Source organism: Notothenia rossii (genome assembly GCF_949606895.1).
Source record: "Notothenia rossii genome assembly, contig: scaffold_552, whole genome shotgun sequence".
Taxonomy (NCBI): Eukaryota; Metazoa; Chordata; class Actinopteri; order Perciformes; family Nototheniidae; genus Notothenia; species Notothenia rossii.
Genome location: NW_027640294.1, coordinates 1 through 19,070, shown reverse-complemented (window position 1 = coordinate 19,070; position 19,070 = coordinate 1). Strand labels below are relative to the sequence as shown.

The following is a 19,070-nucleotide window of genomic DNA, read 5'->3' as shown; positions in this document are numbered from 1 at the left end:
CCCCCAAAATCGTGTGAAAGACACCATATGCTGTTAAGTTTTAAACATATTGGTATTTGGTTTAAAGCTCATAAACTAGACTGTAGATGGTTGCCTTTTGAATTTAAAATGGTTACGGTAGTCCTTTTTTAAAGTCAGTCAATATATTAATGATTACATTACCACCATATCGTAAGTTGTTGTAGTAGGGTAGTAGTATCTTTATACCACGGCCTGAAGTGAGCTATTGCTTTTATAAAACGGTTACCCAGTGTGGCAATATGAAAGAAAAATACACACTCTAATATAAATAGTTGTTATTAGTAAATAATGATGTTAAAAATATAATAGTCCCTTCGTTGCTTTCCTCACAAAACATGTGAGGTGGTTGCTATGCAACAACACTAACAGCTAGCGAGCATATTAGACAGGCGGCGTTGATCCATTATTTGGCTATTTATTTACATAAATTTGTATGTTGCCGTTTATTGTGCACCCACTGAAAACCTGTCCAGCATCAGTAGAATGGGTTACGTGGTTACTTGTTCTAGGCTGTTGCTTGGTGTGGCGAGAATATTGCTCCACTTTCTCCGGTCCCCGAGATTCGGCTTTCGCACCTGTGGCCACTAACGGTCATCATTTATCTGCTTTGTTTCAAGACCTGCATCAGAAAGCTTTTGAATGGTTAGTTTCGGTTGTTTTCCTGTTGGTCTACCTGCTCTCCACGTAGCTCTGCATGTCGTCGTTTAGGTGCTTTCTGGAGATAGGCACTCCTCAATCCACTCCTCCATAGTAAGACCCCCCTGGAGGTCGAAGTTAACCTTAAATGTTTCCATCTTAAGCTTTGTTAGTTAGTTTGTTTCGTATCGGACGTAATGTTGTAACGGTTGTAGCTGTTTCTCAGACGCGGAGGGATACTGACTTGTGAAAAGTAACTACAATTCTACCCGTGATATACGCTCACTATATCACAGCTAAGAGCCAATCAGATTGTTTGATTTGACTTATCCGTTTTATGTCAAGTGTTTTATAAGTAGAATTGACACCCAAATTGTGTAAAAGATGCCATATGTTGTATACTATGAATGAAACTTCAATTGATTCGTATTCATTATGATTTGATTTCAGAATTCTCCTTTGAAGAGTCGAGCCCGGAAAAAGAAAAAAGGACCAAAGGTGCAAAGAATTCAAATTTTCCCTCATAGCTTATAAAGAATTGTCTTTTTTTAGCGTCTCTCTGAAGTGTTTCCTCTCATCTTCCTCTCAGGGTGTTATTGTTTGGTCTGGAAACAGCAGCCAAACGCAGAGAGAGGAATGGGACCAAGACTTTTTTGAAGATGACACTTTGTAAGTCCCTCAACCTCCAAATTAGAAACGCAGATAAGAATTATAACGGTTATTTTAATGTCTGGATTTGGCACCAACAGATCATTCCTTCACCCCGGTGATCCCTTCAGTGTCCCGAGTCACCTTCGAGAGCAAGTGGCCTTTTTTGAGGACCAGTACAACACCACGAGACACAGAAGTCACTATAAAAACATTTTGGACAACAACCCCGACCCGACCAAAGAGAGTTTGTATGAGTGAGTACAACCTTCATTCTCCAAGTCAAGGCTTTTTTGTCTTGTGCACGTTAGCTAGAGATATGGCAATACAAAGCTTAGATCACAGGCTTCTCGAACATTGCAACATAAATATATATAGGTCATAAAAACCAATAAAATAGACAACCTTTACTGTATTTGAGTTAGGGGTGGGCGATATTGAAAAATATAATATATCAATTTTTTCATGCCGTATCACGATAGACGATATTTATCACGATATTTTTTTCATGTCGGTTATTATGGTTATTTTTCACGTTACTTAACACAAACCTAATAAAAAGGAGTAACAGACCAAAATACCATTTCAAGCTGGTTTTAATTCTGCAATGAATCCCTGAATGAACAATTCAACAGGAATTTTGATATGGCTTCCTCAGTGTTCAAGTTGGTAGGCCTACACCCTACACAACAAACGTTAAAACTGGTTTCTTCACCAAGTAAAGTGCACTCTTTTGCTGAATAAAATAAAATATTCAAGGCACAGTTTCTCAGTATAAAGATTCACATTCTGTTTTAGGTAGCACTAGCACTGATGTAACATCAATAAACTTGAAAAGGAGAGTAAAACATCAATGAGGAAAAGTCAGTGCCAAACAATTCAAATGTAAACTTTAGGCTTGAAGTGCAATCAAAGACTTTAGCATGACTGAACAATATAAATACCTTATTGATAAAATAAAATATAAGCCAACAGATTCAACCAAGACAATAAATGAAGTGCAATACTGTCTGAATCCTGACTAGACAGCTTGATTGTTACTAACCGTTATCACTATTTAGTTACTTCGGCATCATTTTGAAACATCTATTGCAATTAAATCACGGTAAAATAGGTTAATTTTGTCGTAGTTGGTTTCCACCACAGTATTTACATGGATATAAGCCCCGCCCCCTCTCCAGCGCGTCCTGTTTGAATGTCAGGAGTAAACACAGCTGACAGCCGCGGTGAAACTCCAGCAGGGGTGAGAATATTCGCATCGCGTCCGTTGTGAACGCAGCATAATGCACTTCAGAAACCACTGTTCTGACGCTTTTAAAGCAACTTCGAGATTTTAACAGTATCAGGGGCACGCAGGCCATGGTGGCCGTAGGACGTACAATTATTTTCGGGGCTTCACGGCCAGACCCAGGGGCAATGACCTCATGGCCGTCATGGCCGCCAAGAAAATACTACCCTGGTGCACTCGCAGCACTCACATTCTATGACTGAGTGACTCTCTGTATCACGATCGATATGATATCTCTGAAAAGGCATATCGTGGAGACCTAATATCGTGGAGACCTAATATCGTCTCAACGATATATATCGTCATATCGCCCACCCCTAATTTGAGTACACATTTTCTTATAACTCACAACAACCAACATCGACCAAAGTACTGTAAAATAAAGATTTGAGACATTAACATCACTGGCATAAAAGAAAATACAAAGGAACAAATTGAAAGTAAGTAAACGTGTGATATTTAAGTGTTCGTAAAGTGACGTTTGTTTAAATATACAAGGGTCTCACTGTCTAGTAACACCCTTTGGCCACTATAAAAATTAGCTTCAAGGCACACACTCATGGGGCACATTTTATTCTAGCCTCTAAAAAAAGCCTCAAAATACCAATAAATACAAGTTTAAGTGTTTGCTATCAAAAAGATATTGTCACTGATTTACTTTGCCATAATACAGGCCTTTCCGACTGGGAACTAATGCCGTTTTCAACGCAACCTGTTACAAAACCTGTAATTTAACCTCACAGAAAACAAATGGGTGTGGTCTACCTCTGTCTTAGTTTGTGTGTCCTGTGAGTTTAAATTACGTTTCTTGTGAAAGGAGTCCGATGGCTTTCAATAGAGCAGAGATAATATAATGGCTTTGGTTCCTCCACAGTATTTCTGTCTCAATTTTTGTTAATGGGATGCTAGGGCAAAAATCGATTACGGCAAAAATCATAATCTTGATTATTGGGGTCAATAATTGTAATTGCGATTATTAAATGCGATTATTCTTTGACTTTGAAAACATCCATTTATTGGAGAGAAAAAAATGTGAACAGTATGTTTTTAACAGTTGATTACCCTGAACTTTAAGTATAATTCAACTGAAAAACCAAAAAAAGAAAGAAATAGTTTTAATTAATTACGTTGTTTTCGTAATCGTTGCAAGCCATAATCGTAATTGCGATTTAAGATACGATTAATTGAGCAGCCCTATGGGATGCTACAATGATCTGCTTGGTGTTTCGAGCCAAACACTTCAGAGACATGTTTTGTCTATATATAAGCTTCTGCAGTGACGTGCAGTGAGGTTCATGGCTGGTGACGCACTGACTCTTCAGGTTCACAAATATTATATTTTGACCTAAATCAAAACATAACATTATTTTCAAAAGCTTTTTTTGTCTGATGCTTCGATTAATTTTAAACAGACACTTCAACAAAAGGATACCCAAAAAATGTAATTTGATCTTTTAAATATTGAATTGTTCTCTTAGTAAGATTTTCAATACAATTGCAGTCTTACCTTGACTTGAAGATGAAGTCCATTTGCCTATCTTTCTGGACAAAAATCTCTATTACTTTTTTGTAAAAGTCCTCCTTATCTTCTTGTAGTTTCAAAAGTCTATCATAAATCTAATCGATAGATTTATGATTCGAAAATTATAAAAGTAGGGTAGACATGTGGATATTATCCGGCTGAACAAAACGTGCATTCATCTAACAGCTACGTTTCCCACAGATCTTATTTCGAGCTATTTTCTAAAATCCTATGGAGAAATCTCATGGCTTTTTTGTCGAGGGAAGCCATACGCAGCTTACTTCCAGGTTTTAGGACGCGTCTCTCGTCTGCTCTTCTCTTCACACACACCACACTTTTCGCGCCACACGTACTCACAGCCAATCAGCTCTGAATTATGTGAGATGACGTATGGTGGGGATGGCAGCTCACTGCCATTATTCTTTTGCCACACATTAAATAGGACAATACTCTGAGCATGCGCAGTGTCGTTTTTACAGTCACCATTCACTTTGACAGTGAGAGGGAGGGGCATGATCGGGTTTTGTCCCACATGGCTCTAAACAGCTCAATATGCACACACTGTAGACACTAATTAGAAGAACACAGACTAAAACAGAAATCTACAGACAAATCAGATGATTAAGCATGATCTTAAAATATATATATTTGTTATGTTTTTTGCATTTTTTTGTAATCATTATTTGTAATACCTTCTGCTGACACTAGGTGGGGCTGCACCCCGCCACTGTTTGTTTATATCTGAGACTTATAATATATTGAGGAAAAACTGTTTAACAGGGGACCTTTAACAGAGCTCTGGTGTTTAGCAGTCTTATGGCCTGCGGGATAAAACTGTCCCTGAGTCCCTGATGATGATAATAATTGCTCGTTTCTCCACAGCTACTTCGCTCAGATCCTGGAGGAGCACGGTCCGCTGGTCGCTGAGGACCCTCTGCTGGTGGGAGAGCTGGAGAACTTCCCTGTCGTTGCTAAAGACAAGATCCAGGAAGTGGGCGGCTTCGAGGTCTTCCTCCTGGATTCTCTGCGCTTCATAAAGATGGGGCAGTGCATCGGCCTGGCTAAACACGCCGTCACTCTGCAGCAGGCCGGACACGGAGCCAGTTTGGACGACCTGGACGATATCACCGATCCCGACATTGAGTATCCGTGTCCTGGTTTGGACGAGGGTAGTTTTAGTGCTTTCCCTTGCGATCAGAACGGTTATTCATACGCACAGAATGTCCATCCCATCCTCCCAAATCCATATGCATTTGCCCCCCTGCCTCATGCGCCTGCCTTTGTTGGAGTTAATAATCAATTTTACGCCTGGAGTAATGGTGATGATGAAAAGCAAGACCCTTACTTTATACCTGATGACTACGGAGCGTTGGATCTACTTCGCAGTGCGGGGGATCGAGGAGCTTCTGAAACATCGTCCGTTTCATCTGATGAAAGAGTTTTGAAGAAACATGCCGCTGTACAGGTACATTCCAAACACTTTGTCATTTTAAAATGAACTAGATGAAATATGAATTGTGTGGGAAGTTAAAATGCTCTTTTGTTTCAAACACAGACGTGCAATGAGACCGTGAGGAGTGTAGCGGTGAATACAGAGCTTCACGAGCGTTTTGAGAGCTGCCCGGTGAGTTGTATTCATTTGTTTTCATGCATTAATGTCAACAAAGATTCATGATCCAGATGTCTCGTGTGACCAAGACACTTAAAGTATACGTTTTAACAATTAGGTTTTCACTTGTTTTCTGCTGTACGAGCTATTTAATGGAGACTGAATGATAAAAGCATGGTAGACTATTCATGGCAATGCCCCTTATTGTGCAATACCCTAATGGCACTTTAGCATCTCCATCTGTTCATTTAGATAAACGGATTAGATTTGTTTAAACAATGATTTGTTTAGATGAAAACAAATGAATATCAAATGTTCTACGGAAACTTGATATTTAAACCTAGTATGGCATTTATTTGCTTCAATCTATTGCTACGTATCTAAGTGTTTTTGTTTTTTAGTACTAACATGTTTTGTTGTTGATACAGGGTGACATCAACAAAACGCAACAGTACGGAAGGGTGTTTGAGCAGAGCATGAAGGAAATGTCGAAAGACTGCGACAAAGTCAACCTGACGCACAAAGAAGACCTTGCTGTCCTGGAAGGAGAGGTTCAGCAGATCACCACCAACATACAGGTAGCTCCATACGCTGTTATACTGACAAATTATAACATCTTACATGTTACTTTAAACCAAACATGTACAAATTATGCTCTCTCTTTTTTTTTACACTGCTATGGACAGTCTTGCACTAATGTACAAAGATATTGAAGTGACTGTTATTTTGTATTTATTACATGGCTTAAATGAATACTCGATTCTGATTGGTCAATTCAGAACATGTGTCACGTTGTTAATCCAGAACAGACAGACCGCTGTCAAGGACTTATTGACCGTTGTTAAGGACGCTCACATCTGCCCAAACAAGTCGGTTCGATTGAACTTTATTCATAACCGTCGGGATCCTGATCTGCCTGTCGGCTGTTCTTTTCCCCATAATGACTGCCTCGCTGCACATTATCCCTTACATATTGATTATTGTGCTTTTATTTAGGTCATAGTGTGTGCATATGTATACATGTGTCTTTGATTGTGTATATATAGGATATACATATTTGTTTTTGTACTCAGGATTTTGGCAAACGGTATTTCTATATCTCTGTACACACAAACAGAACAATTGACAAAGTTGACTTTGACTTTGACTGTATCTGAAAGTGTGTCCGGTTGTTTTCCGCGGTGCAGGTGACCAATCAGGAGCTGGGGATGTTCCAGCAGAAGTTGGAGGAGGAGGTGAAGAAGGACCAGAAGGAGAAGAGAGCGAACCAGGAGGGTCTGAAGGCTCTGAAGGTGGAGACGGAGGATCTGGTGACTCAACTCAGGAGGTGAGAGAAATCACTCGGTGAACAAATGTCTTACTTTAGGTACTGTAGAATGACTACTTCACTAACAATCAGGAGTGGAGTGCGTAAGCTGGGCGTAACTCTACGTCCGACGTAGAACCGAAGGTTAAGACCAAACTAAAGTTATCACTAGTGCACGACTTAGACTTAAGCCGCGTATGCGTTGTGCCCGGGTGTAACTTTTACGCCTAGTATGGAGCAGGTGTAAATCGGAAAGAGAGACTAGTATCCATAGTAACGTAAAACAGGCAAGAAGGAAAATAACTGGCAGTGAGTCTTGTTTACATGTTGTAACAACGAAAGGGCATTAAGACGAGAGAGTCGTCCGTGATCGAACAAACCCACTGGACATCTATTCAGTGAGCTGATAGTAGTGTTCATTTTGTCAGCTATTTTTTTATTTAGTTTTAGTCTTAGTCCTGTGTTAAATGTCTTTTTTAGTTTTAGTCATATTTAGTCACCTTCATCCTGTTTTTATTTAGTCAAGTTTTAGTCGACTTAAAGTCTGAGCATTTTAGTCATATTTTAGTCAAAGAAAACTAATTATTTTAGTCTACTTTTTGTCAATGAAAACGGTTGAGTGTTTTTTAGTCATCAGATTATATAGAACATTTCAGTCAAACTAGTCTAGCCAAAAACAATAATTTGTCATTTTAGTAAATAAATAAGATTATAGCTTGTCCTTATTTGATGAAAAACACATGTTGAATGATTGAGAAAGCAGCTTTGCAGAGTATCCGGTCAGGTTTGTGGTGTGTTTACCAGCTGTGTTATGGCCACATTGCTTCCCTTCTGATGAAACAATGCATTCGCTTTTTTTCTCCGCCTCATTGTTGCGAAAATGGGCTCAAATATCACATTGTTTCTTTCTCTCAAGCAGTGGTGGCTTCAGACTTTTTCGTTGTCAGTCATTTTGACGGACAGGATTGTAACATTTCCGTCAAAATCCATTATTACCCGTCGAGTTTTTATAAATATTAAATATTATTATTTATTTATTTTTATGTATCACCCACTCGCGCTGACGGGGGGGGGTATTCGGTTAACGTGAGAGCGACCACTGCTCCCAAGCCCTGTTGTTGCCATTTTATTTTCTGTTAAATAAGGTTAGTTAGACCATGAGTTATACCCGAGTCTTCCTGACAGTTCAGAGTGTGCCGCTGCCCGGTGTAATTCAAATGTACCGCCGCGCGCAGCACAGACACACAGCTGCTGCCCAGCCGCAGCACCGGAAATGGAACTACTGGGAGTAAAACTGACTATCAGAGATGTAACGTTATCTTTGATAATATTTCGTCTCCTCATTTTTCGTCAACGAAAGTAAAGAGAGATTTTGGCATAGTTTTGATTTAGTAAACTACATTTTCGTCTCGTCACTTTTCGTCAACGATATTGCATGATGATTTCGTTGCAGTTATTGTTTACTGCCGTCTCGTCATCGTCTCGTTTTCGTCATGGAAAAAAAAGGTACCGTAATTTTCGGACTATAAGCCGCGCCTTTTTTCCCATTTCTCGACGCTGCGGCTTATATAACGGTGCGGCTAATCTATGGATTTTTACAGCTAACAGCGACTAGGGGACCTCCTAAATCTATGGATTTTACAGGTTACAGTCCACCACCTTTAACTCTATGGGCTCTATGGCCGGTCCGCGCCCCCCACCTTTAAGCGGCGGATTCCAGCAGGAAAAGCTGGAGGCCGGAAAAGAGTGAGACAGGTAGCGCGTGAAAGTGGAACCGAGAGTGATGCGAGAGACAGAACGAGAAGAAGACAGACAAACATTACGAGAGCGAGACAGTTTGTCCCCGTACCACTGGTTGAAAACCACTGCTGTAGATCACTGCCGGTACGTGCGCTGGGAGCGCACCGTTTAAGTTTGAAAGTTGAAAAGTTTGTGTGTCTGAAACGCTATGTGATACAGTACAGTTTACACAGCACATGTTCTGTAGCTACTATCGCACTAAATGGTAACACTTGAATACGTTATGCAAATATGCAACTTGTTTGTTGAAATGTTAATAAATGGGAGCTTCCTCAAACAGCCATCTCTTTCCCGACAATCCCCTCTGTGCACGAACCCTTACATATGGTAATTAAACATTAAAACACCTGCGGCTTATAGTCCAGTGCGGCTTATATATGTACACATCATTCAATTTAGCTGCTGCGGCTTATATTCAGGTGCGCCTTATAGTCCGGAAATTACGGTAGTTGACGAACATATTTCGTCATAGTATTAGTCAACAAAATGAACACTAGCTGACAGAGAGGTTCCGTTTCGGCAGACAAGCCCTTTTTGATTTAATCGAGGAGATCTCCCCTCAACAACAGAACGGATCAGACAGAAACGCTGCACTCTCCCCAACCTTGCAGGGGCTGATTGCGCTCAGATTTTACTTTAATACTGTGGGAGACATGATTAATGTTCATCGCACAACTGCATGTCGGGCTATTAGACATGTTTCCTTGGCTCTCCAGCGCCGCCTTAGGAATTATATTTACCTAACACAAGAAGAAGCATCAAAATCCTCCTGGCATCCGTGAAGATATCAGTGGACGAGTTAATCACAATCACATAATAAACAACATATAGCCCTGTCCTGTATATTTGTAATATGAACGCTGTTTTTTTGCAATTGCATTTCAATAAGCTCCCATTGTGACCACATATTTTCATTAGGCTGGTTTATAGCCTATTTTATTAAAAAAAAAACACACAAGAACATTAGATAACAAATATGATTAGAGAATGGTGAATGACAAATTGTCTTCTTCAGTGATTCTTTGCTGATCCTTCTCCAGCTCAATTTTTTCATGTTCCGCTGCAGTTTTGCGGTCCCCACCTCCACACGAACGATCTCTTTCTCCACCAGTTCACGCTGTAGCTCTGTAAAATCCCTCTTTCTTTTTCGGGGTGTGGGCGTCATTTTTCTCTTCTCTTGGTTTCTGTTATCCATGACTTCGTTATCCAAATCTTAGTTTGCTCTGAATGGAGGACTTCAAGTGTTAAATTATGTAGATGTGTGTTGCTTGGCAACAATGACTGTTTCTCGTGTATTCACGTGGACGCGCATCTTAAGACCAGGCGCAGCTACGACCTAGGCTAGTCAGGCTTGGTGCACTCGGTGTAAATTCGAATCACTAAGTCGGACGTACCTAAGCCCGACGTTAGACTTCAGACCTACTTTTTTACGCCCAGCTGGTGCACTCCACTCCAGGTTTCTTACGGTCATTAAAAACCTGGAAAAGTCATAGAAATTCAAAATACTAATTCCAGACTGTGGAAAAGTTATGGAAAACAATATTTTTCCCAAAGTTTTGGAAAAGTCATGGAAATGTAACTAAAGTTGCATCAAATATAATTCTCCTCTCTGTATCTTGATCGAGTTAATGGTCAGCGAGTAACTTGTTAAAAATCACTTTTTCATTTATTTTGTCTTTTCTTTTTTCCTCAGTTTTACCCAAATCATCCGAGAGAAGAAAAACAGCTTTGAAAATAAGTTGAATGATTTCCTTGAGCTGAGGTGAGTGATGAAGCATTATCTTTTTTAACCTTTTAAGCCCGGGTTTATCATTGCTTTGAGAAAAAATATTATTAATTTACCCCTTTTTAGAAGTTCTAGTCATTTGTTCTGGGCATGTCATGTTCGAGCCTGAGGCCTGAAAAACAGGACTTATAACTTCTCACTGTACATTTTACCTTAATATTGAATCTAATATGCCATTCTTGCACACTAAATGTAAATAATATCCCACTTTTATATATTGTCTTAGCTGTATTTATAAAGTATTTCTTATCTTATGAACTGAAAATGCTCCTAGGCTTTTTGATGAACTCATTTTCTTATTGTTTTTATCTCTCTTTTTTTTTTTAGCAATCAATCAGCAGCCGAGAAGATGAGTCTGGAGGACGAGATAAAGCGCTGTCAGGTCTCGCTGACCTCGGCCACCAGGAGGTCTCACTCCGCTCAGGTAAGAGTTTAGGGGTTGATGCTAAAAAAACACATTTAATTTAGAGAGTTCATCTTGTCTTGACATTTATTCTTTGTGAATCTGAATATACAAATTTGACTACCGGGAAATGTGGCTGTTCTAGCAGCACAAAGACAACACAAATGTGACCTGCTCTATCGAAATCGCATTGACCCGAAGATATATTTTGAGTTGTACATATACCCTGTTGGAAAGAGGAGATTCCCAGCTTTCTAATGATATCAGGTTTGTTGTTGTACTCCAAATTTTAAGCGAAATATGTCACATTATATAATGACTGTCACCGAGTCATCATTTTCAGAAAAGGGCCTTCATAGTTTCCTCTTCTCTGGTGTGTGTGTGTGTGTGTGTGTGTGTGTGTGTGTGTGTGTGTGTGTGTGTGTGTGTGTGTGTGTGTGTGTGTGTGTGTGTGTGTGTGTGTGTGTGTGTGTGTGTGTGTGTGTGTGTGTGTGTGTGTGTGTGTGTGTGTGTGTGTGTGTGTGTGTGTGTGTGTGTGTGTGTGTGTGTGTGTGTGTGTGTGTGTGTGTGTGTGTGTGTGTGTGTGTGTGTGTGTGTGTAATATTATGCAGGTACAAGCTTCAAAGTTTTATTTATCATCGGAATTTGCCAAAACAAGTTTCATATTCTGAAAGCCAAGACTTTGTTTATTTAAAATCAAACGAAACCCCGAACCCTGAAAAACAATTTTTTTCTGCAAATCCACGTTTATTTTGAAATGAGCCGTTCCAACTGATTTCGATAGAGCGGGTCACATATGGCATCAGGTTTGTGTGAGTTTTGAAGCCTGTTGTTTGTTTTCCTCCTCAGGTGTTGGTGGTGGAGAGCAGTCGGGATCAGGGTATGTTTGTCCTCTACAGAGATCTGGCCAACGCCAAGGCTCTGCTGAGCAAACTGGACGAAGCAGCAAACAGGTAAAAAAACACAAAGGAAATCAGAAGCTTTCGGTACCGCTGTATCCGCACAGAAACCACCAGACTCAGGGACAGTTTCATCCCACAGGCCACAAGACTGCTCAACACCTGAGCTCTGCTAAGTGCCCCTGTTTATATATTGCTTGTATTGTTTACAAAGACCTTATTTGTGTTCATTTAGGATTAAACTTCCAAAGTAACCACTACATCTATTGCTGCAGATATTTTACCACTACAGCTTGTTGCAGTTCATCAACATCAATATGATGCTGTTATTAAAGTTGGAAGAAAGGAAACAGTGCAGCCCTATTTGTAAGCAATATATAAAGACATCATTTGTGTTCATTTAGGATTACATTTAGGTCTTCCAGAGTAACCACTACATCTATTGCTATAAGATCAGATGGGCACAGAAGTACTTTGTTTATCTCTAAAAGAATAATACTTCTACCAGAAACGGCTGTGAAATCAATTGGAAGTCGACAATAACTCTGCTGTCTTCTGATCATTTATTAAACATTCCTGTTGTCATCTTGCAATCTACTAATTTATATAAATAGTTATCACCGCAATAAACCGTATTTAATTTACATTATTTCATATTCTGTTCTTGTACATATCCCATATTCTATTTAATAATAAAACCTTTGAATTGAAAACTTTCACTCAGAATACAAAGGTTTTGATCAGCTTTGATTTATTGTGTAAATGTCCTTGTGTCATTCCCTAGATACCCAACCCCAGACGAGGAATTAACACGAAACAGCTGCAGAGTTAACATCCAGGAAGTTGAAAAGAAAATCTCCTCTGCTGAGGTACTTGAATGCATCTCACACACTGCAACAAAACAAGACCATTACGGCCCGTCCACACTACAGCTTCGACAGCTTCAAAAACGGTTTCCAACGCGTCTGCCCATTCACTTTGAATGGGGTCACGTTGCCTCGCTTTTCGCCAAACTGAATTGTGTGTAGCATAGCGGAGCTTTCCTGGCGTTTCAGGCTGCAAAAGTTGAGCAATGTTCAACTTTTGCAGCTTCTAAAGCTTTCGGTGGAAGCGTCAGCCAATCAAATCATATGCCAGTACAAGCTCTAGCCAATCAAACCGCTGCTTGTGTGTCAGGGGCGGGAGATTCATGTGATTGGTTGTTGGTCGAGCTTCAGACACGCCCGCCGGCAAGCTTTTTTTGAAGCTGTAGTGTGGACGGGCCGTTACACACTGAGAGGCTTGTGCTCATATCTTATTGTGCTCTCCACTACATCTCACTCTCAAAGAACAATAACAATATTATTTAAGCCTCTTGTGAAGTCGGGATGTAGGTTAGTTTTCAGTTTTCAGTTTCTACACAAAAACTGCCATCTAGTTCAGGCAGTCAACTCGAGCACCCATGGTTCATTTACACGTGATGCACATTTATATTTAATTAAATATGCCATTCTTGAACACTAAATATAAATAATATCCCACTTGTTATATTCTGGTAGCTGTAGTTTAGCCCTTCAACAGTGTTTTATTTGTCAGGTAGTTAACAGATATTTTTCTTCAGTCAACTTCACTCTTTTTTATATTGTGTAATTGTTTATTTTCTACTCTTTTTTTTATTATTTCTAATGATGTGCCATTATTGTTTTACATGCTGCTGCAACTTCAACATTTCCCTTTTTGAGATCAATAAAGTATATCTTATCTTATAAACCAAAAATGCTACTAGGCTTCTTTTATTAATTAGTTTTTTGTAAATCTGGAGCGATGAGAGCCGAGACGATTTGTGATAATGAATTACAATAAATGTGCTAAAGATGTCTGAAGGAACGATGTGCGTTTATAAGACTGTTTTACGTTGAACAGGCGCAGTACCGGGAGCAGCTCGACCAAGTGAAGAACGGCAGGAGAGTCAGCGAGTTAATTCCCGTCGCCGTTAGCAACCAGCCGAACCCTCCTGCTGCACCGGTAAGATACCAGATATCAAAATTCAAAGTCAACTTTATTGTCAATCCTTTAGTTTGTGTGTACAGAGATATAATATAATGGATATATATATATATATATATATATATACAGAATCAAAGACACATTTATACATATGCACACATTAAGACCTAAATAAAAGCACAACAATCAATATTTACAAAATAACAGTCACTTCAATATCTTTGAGAATGTGCATTAGTGCATTAGGATGCAGTTATTAATGTTGGAAGAAAGGAAACGGTGCAGTCCTATTTGTAAACAATACAAGCAATTTATAAAGAGATTATTTTTGAGGGTGTTCATTTAGGAATACACTTTAGTCTTCCAGAGTAACCACTACATGTATTGCTACACGATAACATCAAATAGGCACAGAAGTACTTTGTTTATCTCTAAAAGAAAAATACATCTACCAGAAACAACTGCAAAATCATTTGGAAGTCAACAACAACAACAACAAGAGAAGATAAGATGGACCTTTTAATAACCCCTGTGGGGAAATTCAGTAGTTTGACAGCAACAGGGTAAGGATGAAAGAGAGGACAGCACAGATTAACACGGATTAATAAAATCAAAGATACACATTTAAAATGATAAAATAAGATATTAATTAAAATGAATATATATATACATATTTAGTCATATATACATATTAGATGTATTTACATGTGTGTGTGAAAACAGTGTATTTTATGTCCAGTAATTGTGTCACATTGTTGACCTTTTGTTGTTAGCCTGATGGCTAAAGACACAAAACTAAAATAAATAGAAATAGATGCTCTGTCCTTCATATTTTCTTATTCACAGCCAATCCTAACAGTATCGTAGGAAAATAAGAGAAACACAAAAGACCCAAAACATCACATGTACAAGTCGACAATAATAACCCTCTGTTCTCTTCTGATAATGTTTCAGGTGTCAGTTGCTGCCAGACAGTCTGCAGCTACCCCCCCGCCCTCAGCCTCTCACAGCCTCCCCTCCTACTCCCAGCCATCTGCAGCCGCTCCTCACAAACCCCCCCCCAGAACAATGGAGTCTGCACACGGCACTGTGTTTGAGAAAGCCATGGAGCGCCTGGTCTCCATGTTCCCCGACTATAAGAGGTACCGCACATGACAACGTTTCCTCACAGTTTAACCCCGTGACCTTTTTTTAGACCATGGTATTTACCCGGTATATTATTCTCCTCTAATATCATTTAAAACTAATAATGCATAGTTTAATTGCATCGTTGATGTGTTCAAACGTACACTTTACATTGAATAAACGACGACAATATCTTTATGTTTGAACTGGTGCCAAGTTTACCTCAGACGGTTTAACCCTGTGATCTTTTTTTATTAGACCTTGGTATTTCATTTGACTTCAGTAGAGTGTATGTTATAAGAGCCTGCAGGACGGTAGCTGTATAGATGAGAGTAACACATGCGTCACTTCCGGGCAAAAAGTCCGACTCCTTCCACTTTTGGGAGACACAAAGCTGTCATTTGAATGTCGGTCAATGCAAATTCTGAAGTTTTTGCCAATCCAATCAGAAATGTAAGAAAACCGTGGATTTTTGGATCTTCAAAGAGCCCGATTACGATGGCCAGACAGGCAAACAATTACATGAAATCATTGGGAATCGAAGGTCGGTCTCGATATATGGTTAAATATATAGCAGTAGGCGATCGATGTCCATAGATGAGAGTAACATCTACGTCACTTTTTCGGCCCCGCCCACTTATGGGGGAAACCCAACGCTGTCATTTGACTGGCGATCGAGCCTGAAGCCACAGAGATCCTTTCTTCTTATAGGAAGTACAGAAACACTGAACTCTGGATTTGTTTTAATGTTTGAGGTGCAATAAACGACACGGCAGCTTTTTGGCACGATAAAACTATTATTTTCCGCCTCGCTCATGAGAGTAACAGCTGGCCAAATTACAGCCTCGCCTACTGATTTTAATTTAACCATATATCGAGCCCCGATCGTCGATTTCCAATGATTTAATGTAATTGTTTGCCTGTCTGGCCATCGTAATCAGGCTCTTGGAAGTGACGTAGGTGTTACTCTCATCTATACAAGGTCATTTAGAAAAATAGACAACTTTTATCTTTTCAAACTATAACATGTCCCACACAAACACACGTGTATATCTCCATCATGATTGAGTTGTTTGTTCATGATATATTGGCACATACTGTACATCGTTTTAAGACTTTTAAGAGTAAGGTAAACGTTTCTGCCTCAAAAACCAGTCTGGCTATAGTTTCTACTTGTTTATGCTTATCAAGCATTGTGCATTATTCAACTTGCCCTTACATAAAAGCTGAAACTTTGTTAAAGAAAGGTAACTAAAATGTACAAACGATTCATAATTTAAACTGAATGGCAGGTTTACACTCGCAGATCAAATGTAGAAACTAAAATACATTTCCTGTGTTTATCTTCAGGCCAGAGTTGATGAGGTTCGTTCAGGACCTGCGTTTCTCCAGCGGAGGCAGTCTGAACAACATGGCTCTGCAGGACATGGTGGGGGGGGTGACCCAGCTGATCCTGGACCATCAGGTAGGGTTAAAGGCCAAACTTTCAGACCTCAGCCATGACCAGAGATGGTACACACATCCTTTACTCAAGTAGAAGTACAGATACTCGTTTTTAAAAATACTCTGGTAAAAGGAGAAGTACGGACTAAACTTTTTTTCTCAAGTACAAGTAAAGAAGTTTGAGCTTTGAAATGTACTTCAGTAAAAAGTACCCATAACTAGCAGCTGTTTTAAAGAGTCCCTGACCTCCCTTTATATTAATAGAACAATAATGTAATTGTTAGCTAATGAATGTTTCCATGCTGACCAACGGCAACATGACAACGTTTTCATTGGTCCCTCTTCTTTAGAGAAGACCAGGAAATGATGGATACACGGATCGTGTTCAAATCAATAGGCACGCAATGACTCTAAATAATAATGATCACGCCACTAAACACACATTCAAACTAAAGGAACCAGCCTGTTTGGGAAATGTAAGAAGTAGAAAGTTCAGGTATTTGTGTTCAACATGTAAGAAGTAGAAAGTACAGGTATTTGTGTTCAACATGTAAGAAGTAGAAAGTTCAGATATTTGTGTTCAACATGTAAGAAGTAGAAAGTACAGGTATTTGGGTTCAACATGTAAGAAGTAGAAAGTACAGGTATTTGTGTTCAACATGTAAGAAGTAGAAAGTACAGGTATTTGAGTTCAACATGTAAGAAGTAGAAAGTACAGGTATTTGTGTTCAACATGTAAGAAGTAGAAAGTACAGGTATTTGTGTTCAAACTGTAAGAAGTAAAAGTAAAAAGTCGTCAGAAAAATAAGAGTAAAGTACTGATATCAGAAAAATGTACTTAAGTACAGTAACAAAGTATTTGTACTCCTCTACTTCCCACCTCTGGCCATGACACATATGTATAATATGTAAAAATGTAATTCCATAATATGTCTTAAAACATGTGATACTATGTTATTTTATAAAAATGCCATAAAATAAGTCATACATAGTGTGTCGGGGAAAAAAGCCGTATTATAGTATGTCCTAAAAAATCCATAGCCTAAGCCATAGCATAGAATGTATTAAACATGTAGTGCTCTGAATGTTAAAGAAATGTCAAAAAAAGTGAAAATCACAATTCCTTTTTTTAAATTTTATATATCATATTTTTTATTTATCTTTCAGGAGAAGCTAAATGCGGCCAAATTGAACGCCAAAGGACGTGGCAGTCCGGCTCAGTGCGCCGCGCCAGTCTGGCAACCGATGGGACACCCGAGAGTCAAACACTCTGACGCAGTAAGTCCTGAAATCAGTCCTTAGGAAGACCTGCAGGAGAACACTAGAACATCAGAATAACTTTATTAGTCCCACAGAGGGAACATTTACATTGTTACAGCAGAGAAGAGCCAAAGACAGCTTAATGTTACCTAAGAAGCATAATTTACCTTCTACAATTAGATCCCTTGCATCATTGGGTATGTTTCAGCGTGCATTACCATCTCACTTTCGGTCTGTTCTTGTTATTGATGAAACTGATCTATGAGTCTTATTCGTTTTAATGTCTATCAAATTGTAATGGTTGTTTATGACTTGATGAATTTTACTTAACAGACTGTACGTGGTTTGTCATGCTTTGATTTCTGTTATTTTGTCCATGTATGTCTGTAAGACGTTGCTTTTGTCGGGACCCCCTTGAAAACAACATGGTGCATCTCAAGGGGTTTATCCTAATTAATACATTTCTATATATATATATCTAAAAAAAATACTAAAGTTAAAGGTCATGCTATTTTTAGGCAATAGCATAGGTCTCAGATATATAAAGATATATCAAAAACATGTCTATGAAGTAGGGATGCATATCGTTGACTTTTTTACGATACCGATACCACTGAACGATACCGATACATATCGTGATACTTTGAAAATGTATCATCCCACAATTACTCCCATGAAGCGCTTTACAATATAGTTAACATTTCAAATGAGTATTAAATGCAATTGTGGACTTCTTGGACCTGTTAGTGAACAAACAATGAAAAATACATAAAAAATATGAAGAAAACCGATTATGGAATATCTTTTATAACACCCGCCATCAGGTGTGCCGCGTGAATAGCACATATTGTCAATGCAAACAGACCGTTATAGCACCGTTATAATTAATGTTAAACCTGAAATTTGACTAGAGAACAAATAAATAATAGAATAAAGGTCATGAGATTTTGGCATTGCACAAACAAACAAATCTCATCTTTAAAATCAACATTTGCCTTCACTGGTGAGAGAAAACAAATCCCATCACAGTTCATTTGTGGGACTTACCCTTTTAGTATTGAACAAACAATGAAGAATACATAAAATATGAAGAAAAATGATTATACAATCTAATTTATAACACCCGCCATCACGGGCCACGGACTCACTTTTAAAATAAAAAAAAAAAAAAAGAAGAAAAACATTATTTGGAGTTTTTTTTTTTTTTTTAAGTATCGAAACCGTATCTGATTTCGGTACGGTATACCGTAGCCACCAGTAACCGGTATTTCGGTGATACCGGTATGCATCCCTACTATGAAGTGTTTTGCTCAAAATACCAAACAGATCACCCATTCT

At 38.9% G+C, this 19,070-nt stretch overlaps 1 protein-coding gene across 1 annotated transcript; it reads left to right on the top strand.

The window, feature by feature from the left end:
• Positions 1 to 1,107: 1,107 nt before the first annotated feature.
• On the top strand, positions 1,108 to 18,437 carry LOC307026836 (E3 ubiquitin-protein ligase TTC3-like; the record flags this gene model as incomplete). The annotated part of the gene is made up of 15 exons (XM_079694973.1): positions 1,108 to 1,155; positions 1,247 to 1,326; positions 1,407 to 1,562; positions 4,998 to 5,580; positions 5,671 to 5,739; positions 6,153 to 6,302; positions 6,912 to 7,051; positions 10,524 to 10,592; positions 10,944 to 11,040; positions 11,869 to 11,972; positions 12,703 to 12,787; positions 13,821 to 13,922; positions 14,859 to 15,046; positions 16,380 to 16,494; positions 17,640 to 18,437. Coding segments are annotated over 15 exons (2,121 nt in total), but the record flags the coding sequence as incomplete, so codon positions are not given.
• Positions 18,438 to 19,070: the final 633 nt, after the last annotated feature.